The sequence below is a fragment of the Convolutriloba macropyga genome, chromosome 7 (genome assembly GCF_964194025.1).
Source record: "Convolutriloba macropyga chromosome 7, txConMacr16.3, whole genome shotgun sequence".
NCBI classification, from domain to species: Eukaryota; Metazoa; Xenacoelomorpha; order Acoela; family Convolutidae; genus Convolutriloba; species Convolutriloba macropyga.
The window spans coordinates 34,803,491-34,826,443 of NC_134474.1; the positions used below are offsets into that span (position 1 = coordinate 34,803,491).

At 36.0% G+C, this 22,953-nt stretch overlaps 1 protein-coding gene across 8 annotated transcripts in view; it reads right to left on the reverse strand.

Moving 5' to 3' along the window:
* The window catches only part of LOC142342810 (sodium/potassium/calcium exchanger 5-like), a 108,611-nt gene that overhangs the window by 27,569 nt on the left and 58,089 nt on the right, over positions 1–22,953 (reverse strand). For all 8 annotated transcript variants that reach the window (XM_075394398.1, XM_075394393.1, XM_075394397.1 and 5 more), the window contains 3 exons: positions 11,397–11,654; positions 10,579–10,820; positions 6,832–7,031 (listed from right to left, as the gene is read on the reverse strand). In XM_075394398.1, the coding sequence (XP_075250513.1) occupies positions 6,832–7,031; positions 10,579–10,820; positions 11,397–11,654 (700 nt within the window). The remainder of the gene's footprint in view (positions 1–6,831; positions 7,032–10,578; positions 10,821–11,396; positions 11,655–22,953) is intronic.

The following is a 22,953-nucleotide window of genomic DNA, read 5'->3' on the forward strand; positions in this document are numbered from 1 at the left end:
TTGTAAATTTTCATCATTGTTCCGACCTCACTTGTGGGGGAAGGAACTATATACTCAAATGGTTTTTTGTTCAGTCATTTTTAGCAGATCGATATATTCATCGTAGAGAAATGTGAGTGATATTATTAAAAAGCTCGTCCCGCCTAGAATTTGCAATTGAAAAGATTTTTTTCGAATTTCGTATTTTTCAAGGAGTTATCGAGGATTGAAGTTTTGTGTGAACACGTGATATTTGGTATTATTTCGTAATTTTAGTGTAATTTTTCTTCAAATTATGATCTTTATGATTTTTTTTAAAAAAGTTTTCATTCAAAATTACATTTCACGCCACAAAAAACAATTTCGTATTCCTAATGCACGAAAGGTGATAAAAAGTTCTGGTCTCATAGTGAAGTTTACTATAAAAAAATTCGAATTCTATTTGAGAGCTGTTTCTTAGAAAACTTCATATGTTTTTAGGTCACCTAGAGACTGTTCACTTTTCAAATCAATGTTTGGTTAATGATAAGCTTGATTTACAGTAAAATGACGCCAAATGAACAAAAAAAAAACACTTTTTCCAGGAATCGCACATTTTGATTTTTTTTTCGAGGTTTTACTGAGTTTTTGGAGCCCTATGACAAAGAATCGTTAACTAATAGTGCAATGGTTTTTGTAATGAGCATTAGTGGAGCTATTCAATGCTTTGTTTGGACAGCTAATGACTGTTAAGACCTCATAAATAATTTTTCGAAAATTTTTTTTGATCACAAACCGATCTTAAACTAATTTTTGTAAACTCTAAGTCAGCCTCAGTACTGAAATGATTCCCCTCCTTTCTACTGCAACAAAAATTAATCTGTTTAGCGGTTTTATCTTAGCTCCCAATAGTTCTCAACTATTGGTTTTATGACTTTGATATCACAAGATTTCAAAAAGAATTTTAACATTTTTGGGTATTCTCGTATTTTTGAATCTTTTTGAAATTTTATCACATTATCCTAATTTGGATAGCTCCCGTTGGTTTAGGGAAGACGTTTAATGGATCATAGATGAAGTTTTCGAAGAAAAACTTATGGTTTAAAAAGCTTCGACACTTTCTTCTCGCACTTTTCTTTTCTACTGGTTTTTTGGTTTTCGCCTGTATTTGTTGTTGTTTTCATAGACATAAGACTTATTGTGATATCTTATTGATTACACATGCAAGACAAACATCTGTGCCTTTCTAATGAGTTATGACTGAGCGTATTTACTGACGTCTGTTGAAAGCTATAGAATTTAAAGGCTGTTCAGACTTCAAAAAAAAATTGTCGAAATTTTTTTTGAACATTAACCAATCGTAAACTTATCTTCGTGAACTGTACCAACGTCTCAGTAATTACCGGATCTCTTTCTTTCCTAGTTCAACAAAAATAATCTAGTTGGCGGCTTTAGCTTCTAACTATTGGTTTGATAAAATCGATGCGCGAGTTTTCATAAATTTTTGGACATTGGGAAAATTTTTGGATTTGTTTTTGCTTCTTCCGAAATCTCATCACCTTTTCCTAATAAAGTTAGTTCCAATTGGCTTAGAAAGAACGTTTAATGGATCCTAGATAAATTTTTCAAAGAAAAGCTTATGGTTTAAATGGCCTCGACACTTTCTTCTCGCACTTTTCTTCTGATTTTTTGGTTTTCGCCTGTATTTGTTGTTGTTTTCATAGGCATAAGACTTATTGTGATATCTCATTGATTACCCATGCATGACAGACATCTTTGTGCTTCTATCGAGCCATAACTGAGCGTATTTATTGACTTCTGTTGACAGCTATTGAACTTATTGTCTGTTCATATTTTAGAAATAATTTTTCAGAAAAAATTTTTGAACATTAACCAATTTTAAACCTATTTTCATGATTTGTAAGAATTTCTCAGTAACAACAAGAACCCCTTCCTTTCTCTCTTCTTTCTACAAAAATCTAAACTATTCTGATTACCGTTTTTTTCTAACTCCTGTTTTTATGGCTTCGATGCCACAAGGTTTCAAAAAAAATTTAAATTTATTAAAACTTTTGGATATTTGTATTTTTGGCTGCTGTTGAAATCTTATCACATTATCCTAATATTGAGAGCTCCCAGTGGTTTTGAAAAAACAATAAATGGAACATAGATAAAATTTTCAGATAAAAGGATATGGTTTAAAAGGCTGCGACACTTTCCTCTCGAACTTTTCTAAAGAATTATTGCTTTCTGTGTTTGTTTTTGTTCTCACAGTCATAAGACTTATTGTGATATCTTATTGAAGACCCATGAATAGAAAACATCTTTGTCTTTCTATTGAGTCATGACTGAGCGTATTTGTTGACTTCTGTTGAAAGCTATTGAGTTTAAAGGCTAATAAGAGTTCAAAAATATTTTTTTGAAAATTTTTTTTGAACATTAACCAATCGTAAACTTTTTTTTGTGAACTGTACCAACGTCTCAGTAATTACCGGAACTCCTCCTCTCCTAGTTCAACAAAAATAATCTATTTTGCGGCTTTATCTTCTAACTATTGGTTTGATAAAATCGATGCCCGAGTTTTCATAAATTTTTTGGACATTGGGAATTTTTTTGGATTTGTTTTTGCTTTTTTCTGAAATCTCATCACATTATCCTATTAAAATTAGCTTCAATTGCCTTAGAAAGGACGCTCAATGGATCATAGATAAAGTTTTCAAAGAAAAACTTATGGTTTAAATGGCTTCGACACCTTCTCGCATTTTTCTACTGAATTTTTGGTTTTTGCCTGTATTTGTTGTTGTTTTCTTAGTTAATGACTTATTGTAATGTCTTATCGTATCCATGACTTGTCAATGACAAAAATTTTTGTGGTTTCATCGAGGCATAACCCTTATGCTCCCATCGTTAGCTTTTATTGCCTTTCGCGGAAAGCAATTGAGTTTAATGGCGTTGTTACCACTAGTTTTCTCAGAAATTTCGTGGTTTTAATGTATTTGTTCATATTTATTGATATTTTGAAGTCACATTGAAAACCAAAGAATCCCATGCTGTTAAAAAATTAAGGAATGATAGAAAAGTCCTTACCGAAAAGTCATTTTTTAATGGCTACGGCACTTTTCTCGCTCAATTTTTTTTATTGATTTAGCGGTTTTTGGCTATTTTTTTAAAATCTTTAGGTAGGCATAAATAGCTGACCGGTCTTAAAAGCTTGTAATTGAGTATTCAAGGATCGGTGTCACCCGAGGCAGTTATTTTATAGCGAATAGTTTTTTTTCGTCAACTTTTAGCTTATTCTCATCATTGAGAGGTCTCATCCAATTTCTTGTAATCAAAATTTAGGTGTCTGATGATGTTATGTTGTAACTGATGTTTGTTTGATGGACAAGATGCACTTTCATAGCAATTTTTCATGAGTGGTGTGTTTGTGTTTCTTTTTCTCTTCTTTTAGCACATTCAGTTAAAAACAGATCAGAATGATTTTCAAATGTGGTCCAAATGAACTTATTTTTTCTTCCAGTTTAATTTTTGCTGAATTAGTATAAAGAAAAATTGAAACAAATAAAAACACAATGTTCAAATATTAGCTATTGATATTAAATGTCCAGTAATATCATGTCGTAACTGATGTTTTGTTTGTGAACAATATGCGTTTAAATAAAAGTTTTAGTGGTGTACTTGTGTTTCTTTCTCTCTTCTTTTAGCTCATTCGGGTAATTACAGATCGCAATGATTTTCAAATGTGGCCCAAATGCACTTTTTTTAATTTTTCAGTGTAAATTTAATTGCATTGGTTTGAATGAAAATGGAAGGAAGAATACATAATATTCCGATAATAGCTAATGATTTTAATGGCTTCAATATTTTGTGTTTTCGCAAATCGTTTAATTTTTTGAGTTTTCCTGCTTCGGTAATCCGTTCCTATGGCTTAATCTAACCAACGACAGGTCCTTTTGGTTTCATAATGAATGTTTAGTAAATTTATTAAGAATTGTTTCGTTAATTTTGTTAGAAATTATTTGGTTTAAAAAAAGTTGATTGATATTTCAATTTCGCCTTATTAATTCCTTTTGTCGACTTTGTTACTTAGTCTCATTAAAGAAAATTGCCATCTGCTGTATAGTATAAACAAAGTAAATTTGTGCAGTTAAGGTTTTAAACGATTGCATTTTGGCGATGTTACTAGGTGCGTTCAAATTTAGATACTTAGTTTTTGCCGTGAAATTCTTGTTTTGCTTATTTCGTTGTTTGTTTTTTTTTCTCGTAGTTTTTTCAATGACAAATTTTGTCAGCGCTGTAATGAGGCATGGAATTATGTAATTCATTAAATAGTTAGGTTTTTAAACGTTTTTTAATACTCAAACATCTATTTTCTAGCTCTTCATTTGGTTCACAATTAAGTCAAAAGTGTAGATGAGCTCGGGGCGGAAAATCATGTGCGAACGCACATTAACGAGCATCCTTGATTCATAACGCTTCACTTCAATCTTTACTGAACTGATTTTGTTTAAATCAGTATTCTTCATTTTGTTTAAATCAGTATTGTTCATTTCATCTATGTGCTATTTTTCAGTTGGGTTTCTGGCTTAAGCATTGATTTCAAAATCGTTTCATAGCGTATCAAAAGAACAATGCTCGACATAGATTAAATTAAAACACCGTATTTAAGCATTTCCCTTGTCTGATATTATATTTTCCCTTAATCCTAAAATCCGATAAAAGTATTAGAATTTTTATTACTGCCCTGAAAGTTTTTGTGGTCGTTAAAAAATTACCAAAAATGAAAACAAAGGTGTTAATGTTCATAAATTAGTTTCAGTCTCCAAAAAAAAATTGATGAGAGGTCAAAAACTTGTGTTCGATGCTATTTGTTTTCTCTGAAAAAATTATAACAAATTAGGATCAAAATTTCGATTTTTTTGAAAAATTTCCGTTTATGATCCGCTTTCAATCAATAAAGTATATATTGAAAATTCGTTGATAATCTGTTCTTTTATGTATTTTGTAGCAAAACAACATTTTGCCTGGGGAAAAACAAAATTTTTCTAGAGTAATTCAGTTTTATTTATTTCCACCCTAATTCAGATTTTCAATTAACGTTAGTCTTGATTTATATAATTTTTACTGAACGCGGACAAATTGAAGAATCTTTCATTTCCATAAAATTTATTTGTGGATACGTGCAGCAATATTTTCTGATCTTTTTCTGAATAAACTTTTTGAATAAATATTTGATTTTTGCACTGTCTTTATTTTAGAAAACTTGGAACTATTATTTTTTATGAAGTGCAATCAAGAAAAAGGCCTAAGAAATCCCATTAACGTCGAAGAAATAGGGGTTGCAAACGCCTTCCTCTGCCGTAAAAGACTAAAGTATTAACCAATCCGCTATTAGCACCTTGGAATATCACATCTTACAAAGGCTTTTATTTTAGCTGTAGGTCTAATTTCTAAATAAACGCAGCATAGGTCACGCAAAAACTACAAAATCAAGGAGAGAAAGTCACTCAAGAACTGAAAATGAAACAAGTTCGAGATCAAATAATCAAATTTGCACAGATATTTTTTCCACAAATTCTTTACCTTAAATTTGTTTAAATCCACATGGGCACATGGGTGTTCAAAGGCCAATTGTTTTGCCACTAGTCGAACAATTTGAAACACTAATGTTCAAGACCATCGAATAAAACATATAAAAAAACTTAAAGTGCAGAGTTGGTTGAAGAATATGTAGTTTGCTTCATGGCTGAAAAAAAAAATTTGACAATGATAACAAAAGTTGTTCGATTGTTATGAAACAAAAAATGAAAGACACCAAAAATGCATAGCTATCACCCTTTTTCGCAATAAAAAATATGTTACTTAGTTTTAAAAGAGGAAACTTTGAGATATTGATACAGTGGTAATGTGGTACGTTTTGAGTATCAAGGACGACAATAAACATGTTTCCTGAATTACATTTATTGTATTTCTAAATTAAGATATTCAAAAGTTATCAGAATCTGGAACATTTCAGTGATTTTTGGAAAAGATCGCTAGTAATCGTACTAAATCATCTATGAGATTATTGCTTGTCACATTAAGCCCTATGTGATTTCTTAAGCCCTATCAATAATACAAAGAACCTAAAGAAAAATAAAGTCCAACTAGAAAAAAAACAAGCAAGTATTGACTTTTAACAGATATTTGTGTATTTGTTGATATTTCTTTAAGTACTGTTTGAGTGTTCTCTGAGAATTCATTTCGTTGACAACGAAATCTGTACACAGTTGTTAATGATTTGTTCAAAATTAGACATCTGGTCCTAGTTGAGTGTCAAATTCATGCTACTTTAAAACTATTTGTGTGCACCGAGAACTTTCATCAAACTTTCGAAAAGTCGGCTGAAACAAAATCTGGTATACTTTTGTATCAACTTATGGTTTCAGGTTTATCTTTTAGGAATTAAATATTTTCATTATTATGGAGAGTAAGTTTATAGGTTTTATGTTATTTCTCATTGTCTGTTTTGCCTGCAATTTCTGAGACAGTGGTGTCTGGTTTCGGCACGCTCGCTCCCCTGAATTGACAAGGCATCGATTCAGTTAATGTTTGGTTATCAAGACAGTAACTTACTATAGTTGTCTTCTAGGAAAATTGGTTGGCAAAATATTTCTACTTGGCCAAGTTTTTCAATCAAATTTATTTTTTGTGCGTTCTATTTATGGTGATCAAACAGGGTTATCATTCGAGTGGGGACAATGACTATAAATACGTGGTACAGCGCTTAGTCAAAGTCGGGGCAAAGTCTTCTCATATGGGTTCAGCTAAAGGTTTTTAATGGCTGTTGGATTGGTTGCCAAGAAGGTTCAATCCGGGAAATTACATGCTAACCAGCATGAGATGAGGTTCATGTAGTTCATGAGGTGTGGGTTGAAGAACATGAGAGTGACGTATACGATGTAGAGAGAGAAGAGACCAGCTGCCTCATACACTGTGATCTCCCCATCCCAACAGAACACAATGAAACACACTATTGACAGAGAGTAGAACAGCGCATCACGAGACAGAGGTCGCCAGTCTATGTTCAACACCTATCAACATAACAACACACCAATCATAATCCAATCCACAACACTGTATTGTGACACTTCAATAGTGCTGTACTGCTACAGTGTCCTACTGCAATACTGTGATATTTAATCCAATTCAGTAGTCATAATACCCAATAGTGAGTCATAATACCTCAAGTCTCTATTCTTACTATGTCACTTTTTGCTACAAACCCACTATATACGTACAGCATTTCATTCTCGCTCATTTTCTGTTGACGTTTTATTGACAATACAAGAAAATATACTACTGTTATCCTAGTTGAGAACATGACTTGTGAAAAGATCGTGTTTGATCAATATGGGTAATAAAGACCGTGAAAAGAACGTAGTTGGTCGGCCGTGAACGGGTATGGACAGACTCGGGGCTGACTGCGGGATCACAAAATAGCTTCATTCTACCATGGTTGACTAAAGTTCTTGCCCTTGGAGATGAATAAGCTCGTGATAAAAATTTAGATAAAACTTTTATGGTAGGATAGAAAAAACCGGTCAAGCGAAGAATCGCATAAAAAAAGACCGACAGGACTAATATAATTGCTACAAACTTCGTTTAAGAGCAATTAAACTTAGTTACACAAAACATGGAAACAAGTTATTTATACCCTAAAAAGGCGAACATTTTGTAATTAGTATTCGTTGATAAACGTAACCACTATTTCGAGCACGCAATTAGATTAAATTTTTATTGCTAAATTTTTAAAGTAATTTAATTACTTGAGAACCAACCCAAAGAGTTCATTATTCTCGCGAACAATGATATTGGTAATTACAAAACTGCTAATTAACTTCTTAACCTCGAATTAGTAACAAGATGGACATTTCTGAAATTAATGTTCATTTCGTCTTTTTTCATTTCGAGCTAATAGACAGTATCTTAGTTATGTGGAAATGTGTCACTTTTAAAAACATTTATCGTGATATCTTGTTGCAGATATATCTATTTGTGAAGCAATTTGAGCTCACCCGGGTTGACCACCAAAAACCTTTCTTGGCAACCATGTCCAAGCCATATATGGAGAATATGGTAACTTGGCAACCATATAGATGACAATGCAAAAATATCAACATTGCTCAAAAAGCTCTAAAAACACCCATACATTGCACTCTGAGTGGAGAAAAACTCATCAAGACACTTGAAAAAAAGTGATATTCAGGGTGTCTTGGGAACCATAACCAAGACCATACATATTTATGGTGCCATGTAAGACCATTAAAGTTGAAGTCAAAAAATACAAGAAATGACAGAGAACAGCTTAATTAACATCTTCTGACTACATTAAGCTTTCCAAAAAAGCAAATTAGTTTAGTTCAATTTTTTATTTGTTGGCAACCATATCCAAGACCACATATTTTTATGGTCTTGCACAGGGTTGCCAAGAAATCCATGACTTTTCAGATTTCTCAAAGAGTGTCTAAAAAGCTGGAAATTTGATATCAAGTAAGACATTTTTGTTAGCAGAAGCCATATGTATACTTCAGCACCGCGTGGAGTTTTCAAAAAATACTAGAAGAAAAGCAACAAAACGACCTTAAAATTTGGCACAAATACATTGTTTCTAGAGCCAACATCAGTAGCAAAAACAACGAGCATTCTTTTCACAAATAAAAAGCCATACTATAGTGTTTTGCGGGAATTTTGTTCAGAAGGCATAAATAGTAACAGAGAGCTCATTCAATTACACAAAAATAAGCTACTGTTCTTTTTAATTAGGGTTTTTTTAATTTGATGTTATTGTAATTTGTTGTGTTACGTGGATTGTGATAAAATGTGCTATAAATGCTGCAATAAACATCTGAAGCCAGCATATGCGGCCCTATACCTGTAAAAATGTCAGTTTTTATTTTGTTATTATGGTCTTTGATATGATTACCAAGAAATACATAAATAAATTATTTTTAAATAAAGATTTTTTTTCATAATTTTTGTAGACTGGGCAACACTGCTAAAAAAACAGCTTACGTTGCCTATTGGGTTCTGTAAATTAGAATGGAACGTTTATGGTCTTTTAAGAACCGTAAGAAATCATAGGTCGACCATAAATGGGACTCAGAGAGATTATTGTGTTAAAATTGCTGTATATTGGAGCGGTTGGCTAAAGGTTGATGTGAACTGGGCAATACTGCCTATAGAAGGCAGCTAAAGCTGCCTACTGGGTGCTGCAAAATAGAATGGAGGATGTATGGTCTTGTAAGAACCATAAAGGAACCACATAAGAACCATATAAGAACCATATATGGTACCATTTTACCATAAAATGTTATTGTGTGTGGAAACCTTTTAAGGTCGTGTGGGATATTTGAAGGAGCTCCTGGGACAAGAAAAAAAAAGAATCTTCAAATCTTGGATGCCATATAAAAATCATATATGGAATTCTCGGCAACGCATAGCAAGATCATATAAGAAATTTTTGTATGGCCTGTATGGAACCATATATGATTCTTGGATATGGTTTCCAAGAACGGTCAACACGGGCAATCAGTATTGGCTTTAAAATGAAATGTCTTTTGGTTTTGAATATGAAGAGACCTTGGTAGACCAACATTGGTTATGAAAGGACTGTGTGTCGACTTATCAAAACCATCCCGGGTCGAGGTTTAGACAAAAAATGATGTCTAGAAAAAAAGACTAGCGGTGAATAGCGGTGAAAATAAAGAAAACTTTTTCACCGCAAAGCGCCCGCATCTTTTAGCGTTGAATGCAGTGAATTTTTTTTACTGCAACGATATTTTCTGTGATTTTAAGATAAGCGTTGAAATCGGTATTTGTAAGATTTGCGATTTTAGCGGTGAAAATTTTTTTTCACCGCATTCTGCTGGTAGCGGCGAAAACTTTTTCACCGCATTATGTTGGTAGCGCTGAAATTTTTTTCACCGCATTCTGCTGATAGCGGTGAAAAATTTTCTTTCACCGCTTAAGCGGTGAAGAAAAATTTTTCACCGCTTAAAGTTTTTATTTCACCACATTCATCGCATTGAACGCAAATCTTACACTTTTATACAAATTTACCGCAAATCTTACATTTTTTTGCAAATTTAAGCGGTGACACCTCGACCCGGGATGTACAAAAAGACAGTAGATGGTCATAATTAGATACGAAAGACCCGTGGCTGGCCATGGTTATATTGGGTATAAAAAGGGGCCTATAACGTAAGTAAACCTTTTGGCTAGATCAAAACCGTGGTTCTTCAACTTTTTTGTAAATGAGGATCCTTTGTCGTCTTATGGAAAGAACTTGGGCATGAAAAGATAGTGGCCAACCGGTATTGGATATTAACAGACCGTCATTCGACCATTAATCTTAATCTGCTTGACCGTGTAATTTAAGTGGTAAATTCCCCCTCCTCTCAACTTTATGATCTTTTCATAAAGTCGAAACCTCAACTAGTGTACTAAATTTTAACTAATTTTCCCCAGAAACTGATTGAACCTAAATCTGATACGACTTAATATCAAGGCAGAACCTTAATAGGGTAAACCTGGGTGCTGGTGCAGATATTTCTCTATTACTGGCGTAGAGTGACTCACTTTTCCGGCAAGAGCGGCTGATAACGCAATAATGATCAGCAGATTAAAGATGGCACTTCCAACGATAGTGCCGATTCCGATATCACTCTTCACAAATACACCGGAGAGAGACGTGAATAGCTCTGGAGCAGAGGATCCGGCAGCCATGAAGGTGGCACCAGCCACGTCTTCAGTCAAGTTCAGTCTGTCTGATATCTCCTCAAGAGACGGGACGAAGAAGTCGTCACAAATAATGGCAAGTGCTGCAAAAAACAAAAGCCAAATGAAATGTCAAAGCGCCATATCATAGTCATAATTCTGTGGTTGCGAAAAAAAACCCACGGAAAAAAACCCCACTTCATTTTAGATAGGAAATAAACCCCCACGGGAATAAACCCCCACTTTACCATTAAAGAGCTGCGCATTTAGCGCGTTTGGCCATGCCTCGCGGGCCATGGCCATGCCTCAGCGGCCCGTGTGACTTGATATGAAACTATGACAACAGAACAAATTATCACGGCCGAATTTCAATTTTAAAATGGGGGTTTATTTCCGTGGGGGTTTATTTCCGTTGGGGTTATTTTCCGTGTTTTTTTTCCTATCTAAAGTTAAGTGGTTTTTTTTTCGTGGGGGTTTATTTCCTAGACCCATAATTCTGACTCACAATGGTGCTTAGAAAATAATCACAATGTTCTCACGAAACAGTATAAGTTAGAATAATACAAACAAAAGTCAAAATGTTTTTTGAAAATCAGTTTCTGCTGTTCTAAGAACCTTCGTCGGCCAAGTTGAATGAGAAAGCATTTTTAAATAATCTTAATGAGACTGCCAAAACCCACCGATGAATAGCCAGAACACGATGAGTGCCCAGAGAAACAGCCAGAGGTAAGTGAATTTGGACTCCTTCTCAAGGGCACACGCTTCCCAGGGTAGTTTGGCCTCCTCTTCCTCCTGGGATGTCTGGGCTGCACTTTGGCTGTTGTTGTTGTTGTTGTTGCTTGTTTGGTCGCCTGATGAAAGCAGGTGTCTGGATGAGAGATGGGCTGTTTCTGCGTGAACAGAGCCACTGAGGGAATTTCCCGAGGAAAGGAATTTTCCTGAAATATGAATGATAGTTTGTGACCACTTGGTAATATAAAATTGAGCAATCAATGGACCCTCGCAAAACAGTAAAAATTAATTTAACTTCTGACTCTTTCACCCACCAGCTATAAACCCAGATGATGGTGAACATGGCATTTGGTTTAATGTTTTTATGCCTACGCCTATTTTTTCCGATGCACATTAGTGGGGAGAGGAACTATATGTTCAACTGTTTTCTTTGTTCAGTCAATTTTCGCCAATCCATATATTAATCGTACAGGATTGTGAGTTGTATCATTAGCAAGCTTGTCAAGCGTAGAATATCAAAACAATTTCTGAATTCCCCTATTTCCAAGGAGCCTAACTTCCGTTACTTTGTTCACATTTTTCTTAATTCTTGATCAAATATGAAATAACTGTTGACAATTGTCTCATTGGTTTGACACTTAAAGATCTAAGAGAGTTGGTGAGCTGTTTGAACTCACAAACAGTCTTTGTCTAGTTGGCCGAGAGGTGCGGACAAAAAACTGCTGACATAATCTTCCTTCACTTAGATATTGGCAAATTGTGCCTCCGGCTCCTAAAAAATTCCGGAAATAAGTTTTGCTGTCTTTCGATGAATTAAACATATAATTATAAATAAAAAAATAATACATAATTTATTTTGGATTTATTAGGATTTTGGTTTGTCAAAACCCTATTGCGAAATGTTTTAGAACATTTGCGATTTGTTAACAGCCGAGCAGCGATAGCAAGGTAAAATTGCATTTTGGGTTTATTTTTTGTTAAGTATTTTTTTTGCAATTGTTTCATTCCAATCACTAGAAAGTCTTTTTCTCATTTAAAAGTGCGAATAGAAAAAGTCCCACTATTTTCCAATATGTTATAAAGAAACAGTATTGTGCTTGAAAGAAACAGTTATAAAGAAACAGTATGTTTTTCATGGCTCCCAAAAAATTGTTATCGTAATTTATTATTGAGTTCTTGAGACCTTGATGATTTTATTGTGGTCTTTTGACTAAGTCTATGTAATCAAAACTCAAATTGGGTATCCAGGAAGTTAATAGAGAAATTATCTAAAGCTTTCAGTAAATACATGATGCTCTTTTGTTAATATAACTCGATAAGTATACAAAATTCATCTTTTATTTTTGATATAATGACTTTGCGGTCAAAAAAATATTTCGATAACATTTATTACATTATTTGTTTTAATGAAGGAAAACAGGATCAAGATCAGTTTTGGTCCAGATTTGAAGTTTCATAGTTCAAAAATTGTTCGGATTTTAATGGGGCGCTCTATATGTTTCTTTTTGAACATTTGTTTTTTTTGAAATTCAGTTACAGACTAGAACAATTTCCAATCAGACCTAAATTACCGACATCTCAAATCTACAGGCAAGAAGGAAGCCAATGAACTTTCTTAAGGATTGCAACGAAAATCATATGGTTTTCGGCTTCAGCACCGTTTGCTTAAAAATGTTTGCAAAAATTTGAGTAATCCTGTATTAAAAGTTAATGTGTAGTCTTCTGACTTAGTCTCACTAATGACATATCCAATGGTATTGCTATGCAGTAACAAGTTAATTTAATTAGAAAGTTTCAGTTGGACACTCTTACGGTTGTTATGTTTTATGGTTTTAAAAATTTCGCTGATTTAAAAAAGAGTGGTTTTTTGAGATTTGCCAATTTTAATACATTTTGCTATATTTACGCGTAGTCCCATTAAGGAGAGAGCCATATTTTTTTCAAGTGATTGATAATGTAGTTTTAATTGTTTTCTTTTTGTTTAAACAATTATTCTGGATTTGATACTACTTTTTCTTTTCTGGAGTTTTCTTTTTTCTTTTTTGACCTTTTTAAACTTTTGATTCTTAAGTTTTGCTGTCTTGCCCCATCGTCATATTAATGAAAAGTCACATATCACAATAATGACGTTGATTTAATGCGCAATTAATTAGCAATGTCGTGCAACACTCAAGTCAGAAGTAAAACTTGAAAAAACATTGACTTTTGTCCTTATCGCAACCAAAACGAGTTGGTTGTTCCCGCAAATTAAAACTGAAAAAAAACTTAACAAACTGTCTAGAACAATGTAATTGAATCCTTATCTACATTCTCTTACATTTTATGGTTTACCCTTCGTTCAAAGAACAAAACCTTCTTTCCCCAAAACAATTTTGAGGACAAAAGTCTCCCCTGTTACCGGCAAATAGTTTCTTTGTTCCACAACTTGTGCGACGCACTGAAGAGAGCATCAGCGGTCAGTGCAACCATCAAGTGCCGAGCACAGTAAACGGAACCCGAAAGCTGGCAGCCAGTCAAGACAAAGAAAAGACACAGAAAAGACAAAGAAAAGACACAGAAAAGACACAGAAAAGACACAGAAAAGACACAAAAAAAAAGACAAGCAATTTTTTCAGCGACGAAGCCAAGTTTGGGTTACAAACGTCACCCCGACGAGAGGATCAAGTTTACTGGTTTCAGACGTCACCAGCAGAAGTCCGCCCGAGGTCTCAGACGTTACCTCTGATGTCCTGTTCCCCGGTTAGAGCCATCCAAAATCCTTACTTTTTTTTCGACAAAAAGCCTCCAAAAAATTAATATTTGTCCCCCAAAGAAGCTTATTTGTTACTATAACACCTCCATTCAAAAACCTTGACTAGTTTCATTATTTTCAAAGCGAGTTAAGGCAATTTTCTCATTTTTAAAGAAAAATCTGCGAAAAAAAAGACAAAAATCAGAGAAAAGTTCCTTAAATCAGAAAATTCAAAAAACACAATTTAGTTTTCTGACTACATATCCGTTTCAATTGCGGAAAAAACTATTAAACCACTCTTTTGAATTGGTTTGTAATCAAACAGAAAGCTATTTGCATCGATATATCCAATCAGTATCATATAAATAAGAAATGTCAGATAAAATTTTTTGAATTCAGAAAATTCAAAAACCACAATTTAGTTTTCTGATTACATATCCGTTTGAATTGCGGAAAAAACTATTAAACCACTCTTTTGAATTGGTTTGTAATCAAACAGAAAGCTATTTGCATCGATATATCCAATCAGTATCATATAAATAAGAAATGTCAGAAAAAATTTTTTGAATTCAGAAAATTCAAAAAACACAATTTAGTTTTCTGACTCCCTATCCGTTTCAATTGCGGAAAAAACTATTAAACCACTCTTTTGAATTAGTTTGTAATCAAAGAGAAAGCTATTTGCATCGATATATCCGATAAGTCTCATATAAATAAGAAATGTCGTAGAAAATTTTTTGAATTCAGAAAATTCAAAAAACACAATTTAGTTTTCTGACTACCTATCGGTTTCAATTGCGGAAAAAACTATTAAACCACTCTTCTGAATTGATTTTTGATCAAACAAAAAGCCACTTTGATCGATATATCACATCGGTATCATATCAATGAGAAATGTCAGAAAAAATTTTTTGAATTCCGAAAACTCAAAAAACACAATTTAGTTTTCTGATTACATATCCGCTTGAATTGCGAAAAAAACTATTAAAACACTCTTATGAATTTGTTTTCGATCAAACAAAAAGCCACTTCGATCGATATATCACACCAGCATCATATCAATAAGAAATGTCAGAAAAAATTTTTTGAATTCAGAAAATTCAAAAACACAAGTTAGTTTTCTGACGACATATTCATTTGAATTCCCAAATAAACCACTAAAAAAACCCCTAAAACAAGTCATTGTCAGTCAGTTTGATAGTTTCAACTGTATAGGGAAGTAAATAGAAAGTCCTTAGGCGCCACGCCAAATATCAAAACTTTCATTTGACGAAAATAAATACCATTTTATTTTTTTTTGGAAAAAACGTCCAAACTTGATTTTTTGCAGAAGTCCTTGGTCTCACACGTTGCCGTCTGCGAAGTCCCTTAATCCCTATTGGTTTCAGACGTTACCATCACCAGAAGAGGAGTTTTCAAAGAAAATTGGTTCCAGTAGTCACCAGAAATTTTGATGTCTTTTTTCCTACTTTCAATTTTTTTTGAAAGGCAGATCTCAGACGCTAATTGTCGGAGAGAGCTTTGAGAGTTTAATACAGTCAATGCATTTTGTAAATAATGAAGACAGAGTGAAAAGAGCAGATAAAGTCACACAGTTTTGAAGAAAACGAAAAAGGTTTGCAAAACCCGGAAAAGACAATTTCCGAAAGAATTCTAAAGTTTCCCACAATATGACTCGTCTCTGCAAATTTCTAGCATTCAGTAGCCCTTTTGTAGCCCTTGTTGCCTAAACGCATCGCATTTTTGCTAATTTCTTATCTTTAGCCGTCAAAACAACAATAAACTCCTAGAAAAAGAACAGGTTTCAAAGTTAATTCGCAAAAACTGTGAGGGGTATTCATTAATCATAGTGTTTGGTTAGGGTTAGGGAGCTAAGGAAAAATTTTTTGGGTAGCTTTATAAGCTTTCTGTTTGGTAATTTATTCGTATTTGAGAGAAACAGACGAGCTTATTGAAGTTTTCAAGAAAAAGGAATTTAATGTAACAATTATTTGAGTTCTGGTCTAGTATTGGTTCAACTACATAATTGTAGCAAAGCACAGTTTTCCTATCAACCACAGTAGCCACACACACTAGTTCAAACAGTTAAAGTCAGCTATTTAAACGAAACTTGTGTAAATTCAAGAAAAAACAAGCAATTATTTAGGTCTGTTGAACGAAAAACGGTTAAAACTCGCGAACGTTCGGAAAAGCTTTTAGGTTTTTAGCGCAAAAGGCTACATTTAGCACACAAAACACATTTTAGGACATCACTTTTTGAGAAAAGTTGCGTCGCTGGTCTTTTCAACAAGAAAAAAACTAGGATCATTAGCATTCAAACATTAGGCAACTTTTTTACATCAAAAAATTTGCGTCGCTCCGGTTCTCAAAGCCGTTTTTCACCTTCAGTAATGAGCTTACTCACCAACATCATCAACAATCAGCTACAACAAAGCAGCAGCCACCAATATGTCGAAGCAGAACAGCGTTGAATGTCAGTTTGCCATCAATATGTTCAAAGCGACAGAAATGTCAATGAAAAAACTGCTCGATCTCCTTGAGAAAACTGTGGAGCAGAAAAGAAGTTTCCGATCACTGTTTTTGATGATCAACAGGATCAAAGGCCAGGAAGCGGAGCTCAGGAGACTCTCAGAGGAAGTGATGAGACAGCAGCCACATCAAACCACTGCATCATCAATATTGAATAGGCAAACGACATTAATAACTCGACTCAATGAATTGGAACTGCAAGTCGATCTCTTGGACGATGATGGCCAGCTCATTCAGTCTTCCAGTCGCATTAGAGATGATGTCAGCATGATCTCCAGCAGAAGAAACTTGTCTCAGCAATCAACACCTGTGCCCAGTGACGACAAGGAACGAATCCAGCATCAGCGCCATATAGAAGAAAAGCAGACCAGCAGTAACATCTTCAATCAGCCGCCCCCATTACCACCACGGCCAAGACAACCATCATTGTTTCTACAAACATCTAATGAACCAGGACTTCAAATTCAGCATGTGCTTGAAGCCCACCAAAGAAATCCTAAAAAGGAAGTTCATGAAAGTCTTCTAAAATCGAAAAATAACCTTGAAAACCAAACAAACGCTCCGAATCCTTTTCCTTGCTTTGACAAAGATACCAGCCAAGAATTCACATCTCCAACAAGATCAGGGAAACTCAAAATTGCCTCCAACCTGGTAAATAGAGATGTCTGCGGTATTGAAACAGCTCAAATCAACTTGAGTGACAAATTTGACACGTCGCAGAACCTTTTGCCTCCAATCCAAAATTTGAACCTTTCAGGTAATCACTCACTTTCAAACCCCTTCAATTTGGCCGATCCAACTATTCAATTACAGTCAGACAGATGGTCTATTTGCCCAAAACTCGGTATTGGAGAAAACCTTTAATTTAAACTTGCCAAATCAAAGCAATAATCAGGATTCAACTGCCAACAGAAATCCTCTATACCATAATTTTCCCAATCTGCAACAAGATTTTGGACCTTCTCAAACTCAAATAGGAACAAGTGGATACCTCGATAGTCAACTCTTGAACTGTGAACTGCAAAAACTCCCCTGCTTACCCACAGTGGCAAACAGAACCTCGCATCTCCCAAGTAGAACTGATAAAATAGTCGCAGAAAACAGTTGCCTACAATCCAATCATTGTATTACTCCTATAACTGAGGTACATTCCGCAGGTTTCCCTCCAATTACTGTGCCCCTGATGGAACAACAGCATCAAAATACCGTCTTAAATCCTGCAGCTCCTAATTTTTTGCCAAACCAGGTAGCTCCACAATCAAACGGAATTGCGGCTCCTGTGCAATTTCCACAACCTGTTAACAGTCAACATGGAATTGCCAGCACTTTCCCAGTTAAACAATGTGTGACACATTCCAGTCAGTTGTGTAACAACCAGTTTATTCATGGCTCACAAGCTCCATCGAATTTTCAAGCTCCAGTAACTTCCACGATCCATGCCCCAATGTGCATTAATCAACCGCTAAATCCTGTCGGACAAAATAAGTTAGGCCAGCCTTTAATTAACCAGAGTTTACTTCCCACTGTCAATCAACACATAAGCTCAGCATACTCGAACCCAAATGTAACACAGGAAAAAGGAAATGTTGATTTCAAACATTCAATCAAATTGCCACTTTTGAAACTTCAGAATTTCAATGGTGACCCTATCCACTTTCACGAGTGGATCAATAACTTCAACGCGATGATTCACAACAACCCTTCCATTACAGACACGCATCGTATAACCTACTTGCAGAGTTCTGTAAGTGGGAAAGCAAAGGACTTGATTCATGCTTACTCCTGCGATCCATCTTATTATCAGACAGCACTGAATGAACTAATCCAACATTTCGGTGATCGTACTATAGTTGTTAATGCGTTCATTAACCAGCTCGAAAACTGGCAAATGAACTTCCAAAACAAGCAAAGCTTCATTGCCTTTTCCTCATTTTTGAAAAGACTTGTGCAAGCCTTCCAATACCTTGGCTTTACAGCAGACCTCCAGTCTACAACACCCATTAAGAAAGCCAAAGAGAAAACACCACATCATTTGGTTCTGAAATGGACTGAACATTGTCTTACCGAGCTCAGCTCAGACCCGACTCTCGTCGATTTTCAACAATGGTTAGAGCTCCAAGCTCAAATCTACGACAAAGTGAGTCGAGAAAGCAATCAAAGAACCATCAGTTCTCAAGCCTCAAAGTTTGTCAAATCGAACAACCTACAAACCAAGCCATACAAAAGCAACCTCCCATTGTCAGTCAACAACGCATCAGCGGAAAACAGTAGAAAACATTGGAACTTTGCGCCTCAGCAGAAACAACCCTGAACTTCACAAAACGTTCCGAATAAAACTTTTAACACAAAACGATCTTGCGAGAAGTGCAAACAAGAACACAGCATTGCCACTTGCCCTGAGTATCAGTTGTGCTCACCAGGTGATCGATACAACCTCGTCAGCCAAAGCAATTTGTGTACAAACTGCTTGAGCAACAAACACCACAAACAAACGTGCCCATCGCAAAAACGATGTCAAGTTTGCAGTGGATTCCACCACACAACTCTTCATGATCCTGCCAAGCAAATCAAACACCCTACAGCAGCCTTTTCTACTGAAGTTGGTTCTGGTAGCAATCCAACAGTTTCTTCTAGTAGTAACGATTCAAGTCAAAATCCAAATACATCTTCTCAACAGAAAAGTCAAACAAACAAAGCCCCCAACAGCCGTTATGGCCAAACTTTCAACAACCAAAGCCATCAAAACGTGCAACGACGTAATTTAAACGGCAATGCAATAAACCAATCGTTCAGCATTAACCAATGCTCAGAAACACCGAAGAATTGGTATGAGCAATTGCAGCTTATTCCTGTCTCATTCCTCAAGGGGAATAAAGCATTCGATACCTACGCCCTCATAGATCCCGGTAGCCAATTCAGCTTTGTATTGGACGCCATAGCTGAATTTCTTGAGCTTCCCCGTGAAACTCAACAGTCAGTACCACTACAATTTCTCAATACAGAGAACAGCATGTCCCTCTCAAAAATTGTTGAGCCAGTCATAATAACTACATATAAGTCAAATGAAATATCGTTTGAACTCTCTCGGACGTTCAGCACCCGGTCTTTGAACGTCGCAGCTGCAAAAACTTTTGAACTTAATCAAATTTGTGATGCCTTCAACAGTTTGCGCCACATACATTTCCCAAATATTGCCGATGGCAAAATCGGCGCCCTCCTCGGTGTTAACGCATTCGCATTCACCTACCCTACACATGTTATACCTGGCAATCAAAATCAACCGTTTGGTGTGAGAACTAAACTTGGTTGGACCCTTGCTGGTGAATATGAGAATTGTATCTCAGCCACCACTCAACAGCCCGCAAGTCAGCAGAAGAAATTTATTTTCAATGTGTCAAGAAACAGAACAGATGAACCCGGACTTGACGAACTTGTTAAACAGTTCTGGAGTATTGAAGCAGATGGCATTCAGAAGGACCGTTAACAAGTTTACACAAAACAAGAAGAACAGTTTCTTTATATTTTGAAGAACTCTATCAATCACAATGGTGAGAGATATGAAATCAAACTGCCCTGGAAATCAGAAATAAAGTTGGAAAACAACTTCTATTCTGCACTGAACCAAGTCAAAAGCCTCAACACACGCCTTCAGCGTAAACCTTTGTTGCAAGAAAAATACAATAAGACTCTCTGGACAGACCTTGAGAAAAACTATGTCAAACCGGTGGAAATGCAAGATCCTCAACCAGAGAGAATTTGGTACCTGCCACACCATCCTGTAGAAAGCATCAACAAGCCAGGAAAAGTCCGCCGAGTTGCAAATGCCGCTTCAAAATTCCGCGGCCAATCGCTTAATTCAAACCTTCTCACAGGACCCGATCTCCTTAATAACCTTTTAGGTGTCCTGATGAGATTTCGAGAACATCCCGTTGCAGTCCTTGCGGACATCGAAGGCATGTTTATGCAAATCGCCATCCATCAGATTGATCAATCTGCTCTTCGATTTCTCTGGTTAGCAGACAATCAGATACAACAATACCAATTTACCAGACTCATCTTTGGAGCAAATTGCTCGCCTTCGTGCGCAATATACGTTCTTAACCATTGTGCCAAAGAGAACATTCAACATTTCCCAGAGGCCCTCAAAGCTGTCAGAAAGCATTTTTACATGGATGACTACATCCAATCACATGCAACAGAATAAAACGCTTGTAAGGCAGTTCTTGAAATAAAACATTGTCTAAAAACAGGTGGGTTTCGACTCATAAAATTTGTTTCAGACAGCTCTATAGTCCTAAACCAAATCCCTCCAGATGACAAAGACAACCAGACAGATATTGTTCGAGTTCTTGGTGTTAAATGGAATCTTGAGAAAGACTGTTTTCTTATGAAACCTCTCGCTGATTTCCCAAAAGATGCGTTAGCGTACACTCAACGTAAGATCTTTAGTCTTGTCTCCTCGATCTTCGACCCAATTGGGATAATGTCGCCATCAACGATCCGTTTCAAAATAGTTCTTCAAGAACTGTGGAAACTTGGGAGAAAATGGGATGAACAAATTGCCCCTCAAGTATTTAAACCACTTCAAAAGAATTTGGACTTATACTTTTCTTCACCAGAAGTGACATTGAACAGAACTCTCAATGAGAGTTGCCATTCACCAGAAAGTGAAAATGAAATCCATGTATTTGTCGACGCCTCAGCTGTAGCAGTTGCAGCCGTTGCATACTTGAAAACAGTTCTTAACTTAGCCACTGATGTTGAAACTTGTTACTTAATAGGCAAATGCAAAGTTGCTCCAATTAAACAAATCAGCATACCCAAATTAGAGTTGGAAGCCGCAGTCATCGGAGTGCGCATCCTTTCAACCATCATGAAAGAGTCATCGTTTCACATTACTCGTTCTACACTCTGCACGGATAGTCAAGTAGTACTTAACTGGTTATCCACAACCAAGAAACAACCTGTTTTTGTTGCGAATCGCCTCAAAGAAATCCTTGCATCAACTGATGCTTACCAATGGAAACACGTTACCACCAAAGAAAATCCAGCTCACCACGGGACCCGTGGTCTGAATCCAGACGAAATACCAGCCAAGTGGCTAACAGCGCCAGCATTTCTTTCCACAAGACGGCTCAGTGCTCCTGAGAACTCTCCAAAGCATGTGTTAGCAACGCATGAAATTTCACGCAATTTGTCGGAGCAAATAATCGACCCGACACGGTTCTCAACTTGGAACAAGTTGCTCCTGACTTTAGCAACAGTCTTTAATTTGGTCTTTCGGATTAGAAAACAAAGGCCTAAAGATCAGCAGTATATAACAGAAGACGTCATTCTTGCAAGAAATCGGCTGATCAAAATGTCGCAGCAAAATTTTTTCTTCTCAACAATCCAAGCCCTGAAACGTGGTTCCAGCATAGATTCAAAGAGCAAAATCCGTTCACTCAACCCAATGTTGGACAACAATGAAATGCTTCGGTCATGCGGAAGACTGCAATTTGCGCCAGATAACCTCGAAGTCGAGAAATTTCCGATTAAACTGCACGCAAAAGACAAGATAGCGAGACTCTATATAGAGCATGCACACAACATTTGCGTTCATCAAGGAACAGAGCCAGAGAAAGCTTTTGTGCAGCAAAGATACCACATCATTGGCCTCAGGAAAACACTTTTGAGTATAAAGTACCGATGTTTTCTCTGCAGACGATTTGCCGCTCAAAACATTCAACCTGTCATGGCTCCCCTTCCTGCCTGCCGGTTTCCGACAGACTCTACTCAGTATCCTTTCGCGAACAGCGGAGTCGACTTTTTTGGACCCTTTTATACAGAAGATGCCAAAGGACAGATTGAAAAACACTACGGCCTCATCTTCACTTGCCTGGTTACTAGGTGTGTCCATCTAGAAGCTTGTCCCGACCTCAACACTGACACTTTTCTAAACGCTTATCGACGTTTTATAAGCCGCAGATGTCAGCCAACAACAATGCTCAGTGACAATGGCAAGACATTTATTGGTGCATCTGAGGAACTAATAAGATCTGTGAAACGTCTCGACAACGACAAAATCTACAAAGCAATGGCAGCAACGAACACAACCTGGAAGTTCAATCCTCCCTATGGACCTCATTTTGGCGGTATTTGGGAGCGCTTGATCCAGACTGCGAAACGCACTCTATTGATCATTCTAGGCTCCAGAAGATTGTCGCTTGATGTATTCAGGACAATTTTGGTCGAGACCGAAGCTA